At 46.5% G+C, this 13,173-nt stretch overlaps 1 protein-coding gene across 1 annotated transcript in view; it reads left to right on the forward strand.

Moving 5' to 3' along the window:
- The first annotated feature begins 896 nt into the window (after positions 1–896).
- The window catches only part of LOC8024614 (dnaJ homolog subfamily C member 13), a 160,013-nt gene continuing 147,736 nt past the window's right edge, over positions 897–13,173 (forward strand). The window contains 5 exon segments of the mRNA XM_040215655.3: positions 897–1,001; positions 5,533–5,624; positions 8,636–8,852; positions 9,352–9,393; positions 11,184–11,384. Of these exon segments, the coding sequence (XP_040071589.2) occupies positions 5,554–5,624; positions 8,636–8,852; positions 9,352–9,393; positions 11,184–11,384 (531 nt within the window). The 5' untranslated portion in view covers positions 897–1,001; positions 5,533–5,553.

A 13,173-nucleotide genomic window follows, 5' to 3' on the forward strand; every position in this document is an offset into this window, starting at 1 on the left:
CGAAGCCCAGGCTTCCATTATCAGAAAGGGCAAAGTTGGGCTTTTTTTATTGTTTTAGATAAAATTATGTCTAATAAAACTTGGTATTTATAATATATTTGATCAATCGCTTCATTTGGGGAAACTCCAGAGTACAAAAGCGGCGACTTCCGCTCTTAGCACCCTCCAATTTCGAAAACGAAACTACACGCTATCTGAGCCGGAAATGGGGGTACCCATGATGCATCCAACTCTGGAAAAAGTTAGAGCACTATATAGCTCCTTCGGAGCAGAGTAGCGCAATCTAGAACGCCGTCTCTCGGCGACTAGCGGCGAACGCCCGGAGGTTCCAACTGCGGTCAGAAATGCATGGAGAACGTGAGAAAATCGTTGTTCCTTCAGTTTTGTGGGGATGTACGGAATGGCAATCGTTTTTGACATAATAATGAAACATTTTAAAATAATTTGCGATAAGTTTTGTGCCATGCAAGGACGTAACTTTTTTTAAAAAATTGCCTGAGCGGCATCATGCAGCAGACGACACGGCGACGTCACACCATTCACGTGACCCGCTCCGGCCAACCCGAAAAGCCCATCTCCGCTGCGAGCAAACATCGTCTGCTTCAAACGCCATTGCCCTGGAAATTGCCTTCTCAAAATTTGCACACGCATCCGATATTATTCAAACTTTGATAGAGTGTTCAGCGCTTTACTAACTTCACGACAGGCTAGTTTTGAAAAGTGTGAACTCGCCGTTATTTTTTTAATCAGCCGTGTTATGTCGATCTCCATGTATTCTCCCATAGGGCGGGCCGCCTCTTGGAACCCTGAGTACCACGTGACTCGCGCCGAGCTGCTCTGTCGGCCATGTTGTCGGCAAAACACGGGGTTCAAAGGATTGCGGTACTCTGCTCCGTAGGAGCTATATAGTGCTCTAGAAAAAGTACCCATTCACCTGTTAAAAAGGAGGCTTGTACAAGAACCGCCGATTTGCACTATGGTACGGTGGCGTCAAATAACCGGTAAGCAGGTCACAGCTTTCTCGCAACTCTACCCAGGGACGCACTCGCTTGATGCTCGCAGAACAACGGAAAAAAAGGATTGGGGCAGACGGTGTCACTTCGATGGACGCTCGCCGAAAACCCCCCTTGGGACATTCACACAAACACACACGTCAAGCTACGTTTAGATATGACGATATGACTTGCACGGCTTTTGCTTCGGACAGCCTCGATCTGGACGATCGTCGCCGGCCCGTCGCTCATGAGGCGTCCAGCGTCGTGCCACTCGCTTGGAGGCGGGCCAGCTGCAGCGTTTGCCAGGTTTCGGTTATGGGTGTCAGGGGGGCGGTGTTCATATTCCATTTGTTTGCATAGGCTTCTGCCGAGCACGCGCGCCGACTTCAACCTCGCACACGAGTAGCCCCTTTACCCTGCGCGTTTCTGGGGGTTCGGGGAGCCCCCGGGTGAGCGAGGCACAGTCCCCCGAGTTTCCAAGCCTGCCCAAGGTGTCGGACGTTGGTCCGGCATTGCCTGCGTAGGGATGGACGCTTGGGAGTTGAGAAAGACGTGATAGCTCGCTGTCAGGATGCGCTCAGGCCCTGCACAAATGTGGCAAATCTTAAAAAAGCTTGCGAGAATACACGTGACAAGTGTCCACTCGCAGCATGTCAAACGTGACAGGGTTTTGCCTCTGTTTCTTTTATACTCCTCGCACAGGAAATAGCTAGTTCACGGGGAAAAACGAACGCCGTGCAGTCCTGTCGTCAGTGTGCGCCGTCAACATCGAGTATGTCATATCTGTCTCCCTGCAAGTGAGATAGTAACATGTCGGACCGAATGCCACCCGTGAATACAGTGTATGTCATGTCTGAAACCTGAATGGGTTGAGACCCTTGCTTTTCATTGCCATGCTTTTCCACACAACATCTTTCCAGGTTTTGGTGCTTGCCTAGGCTGGTTCGAGGACCTTCTCTTAGAGCGACATGCTCTTGTCGTTATCATGGCGTTGCCCCTTATTTTTGCCTTGTCTTTATCCTCTTAATCAGATGTGGCATCTGGGGCAGTGTCTGATCAGATAATTTTGTTGAATTTGCCGAGGAACAGTGCTGTGTTTAGTGCTTGGTTGGTGGCAACTAAATGGCTACACTTTATAGCAGCAATTCTCAAACTGTGGTCTTAAACCCCCTGTCATCCGTGGCACCATTGGTTCGCAGTTATTAGAGGTTTGCTCCATCGGGGACACATTACGAAAGGGTTGAAATAGTAGGATCAATCATCTTTGCAGCCATAATAGAGTTCTCATGAGTCAGTGTGCTCTTACTGGTTTTAGTTGTAAGTGCATTTCTGGTACAGCCTTTCTGAGAGGAAACACTCCGATACCTTTTGCCACTTTAATACTTCCACTGCGAGGCCGCTTTGTCGGAACTTGTGCACATGACAACGGAGACAATAAACATAGTTTATATTGAGCCGGGTTGCCAAGTTCAGCTTTCTTCCATTTACGATGATGTAAGTTCCCTGTTGTGTAACACATTGTCTTCATGACATCATCAATGGCGTCTGCGAAATGCAGTGTTAGGTAAAGTACATTTAAAAAGACTTCAGGTAAAGTACAAAGTGAATAAGAGGTGATGTACTTCAGGTTAAGTAGTAAGTACACTGAATTCAATGTATGGGCATCAACGAGAAAACCGTACCCTGTTTTTTTGCTCCGTAAAAATAAACTAGACATTGCGGAGAGCTCAAACTCCGTCAGAACATAGCCCCAGCCATTGGAGCAAGGTGCCAAAGTTTCAGCACCATCCGTTTCCTTATTCAAAAGTTTTAAGCAATTTTCTGAAAATTTGAATGGAAAAATGGCGGCCGACTGAGCTCTTGAATGCATGAAGTTGTAGGGCAACAGAAACCGAAAACAGGTGAAAATAATGGGCCCCATTTTCCTATTGAAAATTTCAGAAAATTACTTATAACTTTTGAATGAGATAATGTTTAGTGCTGAAAATTTGGCATCTTGCTCCAACGGCTGGGGCTACGTTCCAAAGGAGTTGGTGCTCTCTGCAATGTTTAGTTTATTTTCGCGGTGCGAAAAACAAGGATTGGTTTTCTCGCGGATGCCCGATAATTGAAGCAAAGTACTATAAATACAATGTACTTTCAAAGTATAGTGCAAGAACTTTTAACGGAATCTTTCATGATGCCCTTTCATTCCCCTCTACAGTGTCTTTTCTTAAAACTGCTATGCATTGCCCCTGGGATATGGGGTGCATCAGTTATTTTCGAAAATGGCGGTGAATAGTGAATCAAGTGGCCGCAGAAAGTTTTACTTTTGCTGGTGAGCCATTTAATACAATCAACGTACGAGGTGCTTATATGTACCAGATGATGTCCCCCTAGCTTTTGCAAGCAATCCTCTGGGGGGGCAGGAGGAGGGGGGGGGAGGGAGAGGGAGGGGGAGGGGGAGGGAGGGAGGGAGGGAGGGAGGGAGGGAGGGAGGGAGGGAGGGAGGGAGGGAGGGAGGGAGGGAGGGAGGGGGGGGGGGAACGTCTTCTAATATTTTTAACCTCCTCAGTCCTCGCGCTGACCGAGCAAGAAGTAGCGAGAGCTTGAAATGCTGCGGGAAAGCCACCCCCCGTGCAAACGGAGCTATTTGTCGTCTGCTTGCGTTTCTGGTGAGGGTAGAATATCCCTCCCAGTATTTCTGCATAGTCGAATGCTCATTCTCCACCAAAATGTAGCTCTAGCGGTCTGAGCCAGATGCCAAATTTTGAAAACTGTTATCTTATATAAAAGTTTTAAGTGATTTTGTGATTTTTTCAATGGGAAAATGATGGTTAACGGAGCTTTCGAATGCATGGAGCTGAATGGCGCCAGTTACCGAAAACGGGCTAAAATGGGCCCCATTTTTCCATTGAAAGTTTCAGAAAATCGCTTATAACTTTTGAATAAGATGGTTAGTGCTCGAACTTCGGCATCTGGTTCGGACCTCTAGTGCTACCTTTGGGCGGAGGATGAGCATTCAGCAATGTGTAGCTGAACGCTCATTTAGATGCTTACTTATGTTTTCATATTTTGTATTTCCTCGTTTATACTTGCTCATTGTCCGGCCCTCGAGACAGCGACAGATCCCCCAATCCCGCCCCTTAGCCAAAATGTTTGGTGACCCCCGCTCTGGAGTAATGTGGAGCCATATTGTTTCGTGGGCTTAGTGTGGTCAGTTGTGACTGGCTTAAACCGTTGTGCCTGACGGGAGGACGGAGGAAGTGCTTTCGATCGTCTAAGATGATCAAAAGTGTTTTTACTAAAGTTGTCTGCTATAGAGCAAAATGGTTTTGCAAATGCCATACTTAAGACTCGACAAGTTGCATCTCGGTCTAAATGAACCGATGTACCACAACTCGCTTGTGGTGTCCTTGCAGCTCTTCTGGGAACAAAAAGGAGGTGGTAAAGTGCCGCTGGTGCGTGGACAAATGTCTCACAAACGGACAAGCCAGGCAATGGGGGAAAGCGGTTTGCTGATACCCCGAGCTTATCTTCCGGGGGACTTGCAACCATGCTCACAAGTTTAGCTGAAGCAGCCGATGATGCAGAAAAGTTATCAAATAATGATTATCTTTAATGCTGGTCCAGTGTTCATGCTGCTAAATTGCAGTGAGCGGGATGGCTTTTTTTCCTTTTAGTTCACAGTACTGCAGGCTACACAGGGGCTTGAGCAGGAGGGTTTTCACATGCATAATTTCAAAGCACACATTTACCTGGTTTAATTGGTATAATAGAACTTTTTTCGTCTGCTAACCTTCAGGAAATTATCCGAAATGTATTTTCTACGTCCTTTGTAATTGTTTGTAAAATTGTTTTGTAATTTTTGGGGGTTACATATACGAGTGTAGTGCAATTTTCATGTTCCTATATTTTGCTGCAGTTGGTTGTGTTGTAAATGTGGTCTGGTGCTAGGAGCCTAGCCAAGCGACCTCTACTGTCACCTTTTGCCTCAGCTCCAAGGCAACGTCGGGTTTGGAATAAATTAAAGAAAGTCAAATGACCTCACAAAGTGGGCTGCGATTGACAGCAGCAGCTGTTGTATTGTCAGGAAATATCCTGTTGGACATTGACTTCTAGTGGATGTGCTTTAGGATATTTGCTTTAGTAGACTAGTTGTAGGAGATGTGCTAGATTGCACAGGAGAATCTTCCAGGCTGCGACAGTGGCCGCGGTTTCAGAGCTGCAGTTGTGGGCAGCAGCTACGGCGGGGGCAGATTTTCGAGTGATTTTGCTGGGAAGCTAACAGCTGCCTCTGTAAACAAATAATTATAAGGCAGTGAAAAGAACACAACAAATCGTTTAAAGCCAAAATTTACCCTGAAACACGACAGATCCAAACATGTCAATCTAATGGCGTGGCTACTATTTATAGGTGGACGTGCGCAAGGAGGCCCCATTCATTTTGGCTGCAATCTAACATTTAGATTGAAGTGACAGGTCTTTGAGCCTCGTAGAGTGCCGTGACTCTACAGAGCCAAATGAAAGGTGTGAGCAGGGTCTATGTCCTCTGCAGGCTACTGACGGAGGCAACACGATGGCGGCCGACATGGCCCAGAACGTGGATGTCGCCTGCTACTACGTGACCAAGGTGTCCTGGAAGGGCCGGTGAGTGCTTCCACAACGAGGGACCGCTCTGCCTGGGACCTCTTCCCGTTCTTTGTGCAAGCGTCTCTTCGTCTCACTTGCCGACTTCCCGCTGTTTCACCGAACGTCGGCCACTTTTTCTGCAAAAACTGTGCATTTCTGAAAAGATTGGTCGTCTCACTGGCATTTTTCATAGGTGTACTAAATGCATAGCATTTAGAACACCTTTGCTCCTCTCTGCCTGAAATCACAATCTATTGTACGCATTACACACTTCAATCGAACGGATTGCCTGGAATGCCAGTCGGCCGTCGTGTAAGGGCGTCTGGCTTCCTGTCGCTGCTGGGTCTCGCGCTCTCTTTTGGCAGCCGCGTCGAAGTGCAATTTTCGAGAGCCAAAAAAATTAAGCAAGCACTTGAAATTTTTCTAAACTCGACTTCTAATCGGAACTGGCTGTTTATTTACACAAATAAAGAAGTTGATTATGCAAATTTAATTAAAAGCTTAATTATCCTAAATGCTGTGTACCTCAGTAAATAGGCCTAGTAAAGGTAACCGACACAGTACATGTCTTAAGTACTAAACGAGCATGTTGGTAACAGTAATTAAACATGAGGAAGATACGATACTTAGAAAGGGAGGACGGACCACAATGACTTTCATTGTTGTCCGTCCCCCCTTTCTATGTACCTTTCTCATGTTTAATTAGGTACATGTCTTGTTTCTGTGCAATGCATATAGTTTTCACACAAAATATTTTGGCAAATGTTTGATGAAACCTGGCAGACTGCTCACAAAAATCAGTCTCTAGTTTTTTCGCTGTCCTCACCTGCATCTGTGGTGTACCAATTGTGGCCTTCCAGTACCTATAGTAGCTTTGCTCCTTAAAGCCCTTAATCAGCAACAGCCTTCGAGTACCTCTGGTACTTCTGGCGGCCGACAAAAGTAGTTAGAGACCCAAACTTACGAAAACAATTTTATTTAAGATGGCGGCACAGTGTGACGCTCAAAACACTCGGCTCAGACCCTAGTCGGCACGCTTTGCACGTACCGATTCTTTTTTTGTAGCCATTGAAACAAATGAACCGAGCGAGCAAACCTCGGGGGCAACATCTTCACCCGTTGACGTGCACAAGTGACGGCACCGGATTGAGTAATACATTTTTGTTGCCACCATCATATGGCAAAAGTTGCCGCTATTCGAGCTGCTAGATGGCTACAATTGGGCACCATGTATGGTGCCCGCGGCATTGTGGGGGATTCTCGGAACTGTTGTTGCAGTTGGCGGCAGCAAGGGGGACAGTGGACTCGTTGCTGAGACATAGTCTTCCTGCCAACCAGCTGTCAAAAATTTTAGCTTCCCAGGCTCGAGGTGCTTCGAGAGCAGCACCGTCTGCACTCGCTCAGCTGCTGAGCCCCTGCTCGTACTGCTGCTACCACGATGACTGTGAAGTGACGTGTCAGATTGCTGTCCTTGGACGGGACAGCAGTTGAAGGCTCGTTCCGCGTACTATCGTAAAATTTCGTGCGAATTCTCGCCCCTTTTGAAAAGGCAAATGGTGAAAGATATCGGGTGGGCAATATTTGTGAAGGAAAAAGCAAAGGTCTGTACAAAGTAATTGACAAAAACCACAGCACCTGCTGTCAACTGCATAATGTGGAAACCAATACCAGATCTTAGAATAAACACACAGGAACTCGCTACAAACTCGAGTGTCAAGGGAACTGATACCGCAGATTGCAGAGGCAGCCTGTTCCACAGTGATAAATATGTGGGAACTCACTACAGAATTCATCAGCTTTACTTCGGTCCTTTGGGATTGGGGAAGCTAGCTGCCGTTGTCTAGGCTTTTCGCGTGGTTTCGTAGCTGGGAGCTGACTTCACTTGGAGAAAGCATTTAAAGTGCCATTTGGCGCAGTTTCAAAGCTGATGACGTCGGCTTGCTCCATGGGGCAGTTAATGCTCTCGCATTAAAACCTCTCTCTGATCAGACTCTGAGAAGGGTCTGCATCAAAGTACCTGCCAATAAGGAAAGGTCTTTTGTTTTTGAGAAATTCCCCAGCTTTCTAGTCTTACACTTTAAAAGTGATAACCCACTTATCAAACTATCACCTTTTGTAGTTACCAAGGTAGTTGAAGGAATTGTTGGACAGAAGTTTAGTGCAAAGAAAATGGCATCTGGTGATCTTTTTGTGCAGACCACCAAGCAGCAAAATGATGCTGTTTTAGCATCTGACTATAAAGTCAGCGTCAGTCCCCATCGCAAACTAAACAGCACCCAAAATTTCATTTCTGAGTACGACTTGCTCGATTTGACTGACACTGAGCTGGTGGAGGGCCCTTCCAGCCAGGGAGTATGGTGCCAGGCAGTGTGGTGGCACGGTGCTTCACCATTCGCTGTGGTGACACAGAACGCAAGACCAAACATGTTATCTTGACCTTTGATTGTACCGCTCTTCCTGCGACTGTGAAGGCAGGCTACCTCCAGTGCCGCGTTCGACATTGGAGCACAAGGCCGTTCCAGGCATTTGGGAGAACTCTAATAACAGGGGACGTCGCGTGGAGATTCTTCTGTGCCGTCTAAGAATAGGTCACTCCACCTGCTTCGTGGTGAAGATGTTACACTGTGACCATTGTGGAGAGCTTGTGACCATTTTACGCATTTTATGGCATTGTTTGTCTATGTTCACTACGTCAAGCATGTTTCCCAGAACTTATTAAAGGTCACCAAATTAGTTCCATTTTATGCCTCGCTTTTACTTGGCGATAAACCTTTGGTTCTGCTCAGCCGTGTTTGACTTTTTGAAACAAACTGTTTATATGATTTATAACTTTGTAGCCTCAGAGTAGTTCTTGCTACAGTATGCTCCAATTACGTTTAGCTTGGTGCACTACAGCCCTCGTTGCTGCTGCACCAATAAACTCCTAATAATCATCAACCATTCAGCTGAGAGCTGTGCTTGCTCCGTGAGAGCCAGCTCTGAGGTAGTTTGGTCTGCGAGTGCCGGCTCGAATTTGTCTCCTGGTGCAGCTACCAGCGGGTCTTCTCGGTGGGCACCCTGGGCATCCGCACGTACAACCTGAACAACATGGAGGTGACCAACCAGTGGGCGTACGGGGAGCTGCTCTCCATCCTGCCCAGCAAGGGCGGCATGGAGTTCTCCATCACCTTCCGCAAGGGCCGCAAGGGCGAGGGCGCCATGCGCTTCTCCTCCGAGCACCGGGCCGATATCATCACCCAGGCGCTGGTAAGTCTGCTCGGACACCTAAAGCCTCCTTATGCAGAGAAGAGACGACACGCTTTGAGGTGTGCCACTTGCTTTTGGGGCAGTCAAAACGGTGGTTTAGTGTGGGAGAGCAACAAAAGGAATAATAGAGCGTGCACGACAGAGGAGGGAGAGGAAATGCCTTCAGAGCTCAGTGGAGGCTTAGAGCCAATGTCCTCAATTGAGAACCACCAGAAGTGCTACATCACGGGTCTCAGCGCCTTTTTTTGATTGTTTTCCTTTGGTGGCTAATCCACTAGAATGCAGACGGGCGTTGTGACGATGCTCTTTTGGTCTGCGTGTTAGCATTTGCATGTTTTTTAGCCTTTGACTGTGCTCGGATTTACGATAGAAATTCAGTTTCCCACCGCTATGTCGGTAACATGGCGGTAGGATGGTGCACCTCTTGACTCTTTGCGTCGCTTGACTCGGTGCGTCCCTTGACTGAGTGCATCTCTTGACCGGTGTTCCCTTTTGACAGAACTTCAAGCACCTGTTTGCCGAGCCACGCGAGGACTGCACGGTGAGTGGGCAAAATATTGTTATTAATAGTGGAATGCACTGCCACCAGACGGCACCACCTATGCTTTTAGCTCGCCACCTCTGTTTCATATATAGTTTCTTCATTCCAGATTAATAAAAAAGGTGGCAGCTTGACAGCTGTGTGATATTTTTCTTGGCTTTACTTAATCTTGTAGTTCCTATTTCGTGGTGTGGTCATGCTGCACGTACAATAAAGCTAACAAAATGCTATTGGCTCAGGCACAGTGGAAGCCAATGGAACCATTTGCCATTGTACTCCCTCTAGCGGCAGAGCGTGGCTAGGCGGCTGCAATGCACCACTTTGCGACTACAGGATTCCAGTGCAGCTGTTGCACGTTTGCTGCTGGCTGGTAACATCTTTTGCCCCCTCCCCCTACCCTGCTTCCCAGCACAAGTTCCGGTGCAGTCGAACCCGGTGTACTAGAGTAGTGCTTCTCTCATTGATAGATTGCGCGCCGTGGGAAAGTGGAGTAGCTCAGAGTTGTAGACAGATAGGCTCGATGCATCAACCTTGACCTTACATTCTCGGATAGCCCTACTGTGTAAAGTGGATGACCCTATTTGATATTCGCTTCTATAAAATTTTGGATATTCATAATTTTCGAAGCGTCGATGGAGACGGGCTGGAATGATTCTCCGACCGGTGGGTTTAGCCTCCTCTTCCACCCACGCGTCGAAAGCGGTCCCAAAGTGGCAATGGACAACGTCGCAAAAGCTGGCGTGCGATGCCGTCGGACGTCGCAGATCCCTGTAGTTGGGCGTAGAAATTTTGGAAGAAAGCGCGAGAGAATGCGAGTGTCGCCGTCGTCGCTGTGTCCCAACTCTTGGCTGCCAGCGACGTAGCCGGTGGGAAGGGGGGGGGGTGCTCTAGAAATGCAGCCGACTCCATATTATACATCTGCATTTTGACCACGCCTTTGTGTGTAATATTTATGTTATAGGTGTAGATTATAAGTGTATGTTTTAAGGATTTTGACCCTACAATATACACCTGCATTTAATGCGATAGCGTTCAGGAGCTCGTGTCATAGAAAACAAAATGTTGGCATCGGTGGTGTTGTTGTAACAGGAAAATCTTGTTTGGTCCATTGGGTCATGACGTCACAGCCACATGACCTTGCGCGGGAGTTTCAAACAACCCAGAACGTTCATGTGAAACGTGACGTCACGCGTGGAATAAAAGTGATTAAAACGTGACATGTAATGTGAACTAAGGGTCGTCGCATGTCTCTAAAGTAATTAATTGGCCTTAAAGAAAAAATCTGAATAATTTTAAGTGGAGGCGGGATTCAGACCCACAACCCTTCGGTTGTGAGTTAGACATGCTACCAACTAGGCCACTTAGACATGCTTGTACAACTTGGAAACAAGAGGGGGTTTATATGTTTAGGTATTGCATTCCACTTATGAAAGTGAAGCTTAAGAGCATCCTCCTGTAATTTTTTACCCCCATTTAGACATCAACCCCCCGCCCCCCCCCCCCCCCTAAAAAAAAAAAAGAAAGAATTCCTGGATACGCGATTGCTGGCTGGTGAAGCTTCCGTAAACCGTCGAGCCGCAGCAGAACGGGCATTTTACACGTCCACATCCACCGCAATGCCAGCCGCGGTGCTGCCGGCATTGCGGCCAGCGACGACGCAGCACTTCTGCGACGTTCCCGGGCGAAAATGGAGGGAGCACCTTTTAAGACGCGGTAAACGCACCGGTTTGAGACGCGTTGTGGGCACCGTAGCGGAGGCACGGTGGTAAGAGGCTGCGACCCGCTTGCAGCGCTACATGGGGCGCAAGCACCACTGGTCCGAGCGGGAGATTCCCGTGGTGCTGGAGGTGGGGCCCCAGGGGCTGTCCCAGCTGGAGCCCCACTCGCCGTCCCCCGTGGCCCTCTACCCGTACCGGGACCTGGTGGCGCTGGTCGCACTCTCGGACACACCAGGCGGACTCGCCCTCGTCGTGGGGTCCTTCGACCGCCTGGTGAGACGCCGGAGGAGTCGGACATTGGGTGTCGGACGCACAGTGTCGGGAAGGGGGAATGGGACGGGTGGTGGGAAGGGTTGGACGCGGGGTTTTGGACATGTGGCGTGTACGGGGTGTATCCGATGACACGTGTGCTTTTGGATGGGACTGCATAGATTGGTTATGAAGTATGAAGTTATGAGCTTACCTTATTTGAATGAAAGAAATGAAAAATGCTTTTTTTTTTTCTATAGATAGGCATGGAGTGTTGGACATGGGGTGTGTACGAGCTTTAATATTGAAGGGCACGTTGACCTTTGAAGGGACCGCATGAATAGGGTTCTTAACGTGTCGTGCTACGATTAGCTATGGCTCTGCTCGTAGCGGGTGCATGTATTGTTTGAAAGGATGAAATTTTGAGGTCTGCCGAATGGAAAGAAAAAAAAAAAAGAAACATGCTTTTTTTTTCCTGTAGACGACCATCCAGCTAAGCCTTTTTGTTCTACAGATTTTTCAAAGAGCATGATGTGCAGGGTGGAGAATAAAAATCGAGAAGATTTAAATCGGGCTTTATGTCCCGATTTAAATTGTGTTATGAATTGGACTAGTTTTACTATTTTACTATGGCGATTTTAATTACACCTTTCCCGCAGAAATCCCCCATGTACTTTTTATTGACTGTTTGCCTGTCTTGCATTTGTTCTGTACTGAAATCAAATAATTAGGGGTGTGCAAATATTGAAATTTTCGAATATGAATAATATGAATAGTAGAGAAAAAAAATCTTTGAATATCAAATATGTTTCAAATATGTGTGTACCATTAAAAAACAACAAAAGAAAATATGTAAATACTTTTTTACTTTCAAAACCGAAAATGATGTTAACAAATCCAAATAAATGAAACTACCCGACTAGTGCGTATAAACAATGCGACTTGTAACACAGCTATTATACCTTTACTAATGGCGCAGCGTGGCCTTCGTCGCTTTTGCGCCATTAAACCCGTTAATCATCATCATATACCTTTACTAGTAATCACCTGTCAACCGTACATGAAAGCAGGCAAAAGATGCAACTGATAAGTTATACAAATTGACAAAATTAAGAGTGTGCACAACTGCACATGTCTAGATAGTATGTAAAGATGCAACCTGTAATGTCACACAAAGTGGTAGTGACTTTTTTAAGAAAATAATTGAAATTGCCCTTGTCTACCCAGCAAGTCAGATGTCAGCTGCTAATACAATTATTGCAAAACATGCAAAAAAATTGATTGTTCCACATGTTCAGTACATGAGCGCTCCCTTTTTGCAGTGACAACTGCTTACAATTAATTTATACCAGGCTTCAGCCAAGTATAAATTTGAGAAAAAAAGCAGTGCTCTTCGGAGCAAATCTTAGCATTGAGCTTTCTTCCTTATCCTTCGTTTGTCAGTTAGATAACGTCCTATTGCAAACAAGTCAAAATGCAAAAGAATGTAATGATAGCTAGAGATGTAATGCATTGCAAGCAAATTAGAATGTAAAAAAAAAAAAAGAAAAAGTTTTTTAGCTATTTAAATATTAAGCTGTTTTTGTTGTAGTATGGCAGGGTTTACATCAATAAAAAGTTGTTAAAGGGAAACTGAAGCGGTTATGTATTTGAGAAAAAACACCTAAATCATCTTCATTTGGCCACTATAATCACGAAAATCGAGATTTTTTTCCAATTTGGTGCACAGAGGCTGCAGAAATTACGGTAGTTTCTAAAGTACCGCTGAAACCCCTCCTTCCCGGGGCGTGACGTCATATTAGGAGTTTTCGGA

Source organism: Ixodes scapularis, unplaced genomic scaffold, assembly GCF_016920785.2.
Source record: "Ixodes scapularis isolate PalLabHiFi unplaced genomic scaffold, ASM1692078v2 PGA_scaffold2__306_contigs__length_199485367, whole genome shotgun sequence".
NCBI lineage: Eukaryota > Metazoa > Arthropoda > Arachnida > Ixodida > Ixodidae > Ixodes > Ixodes scapularis.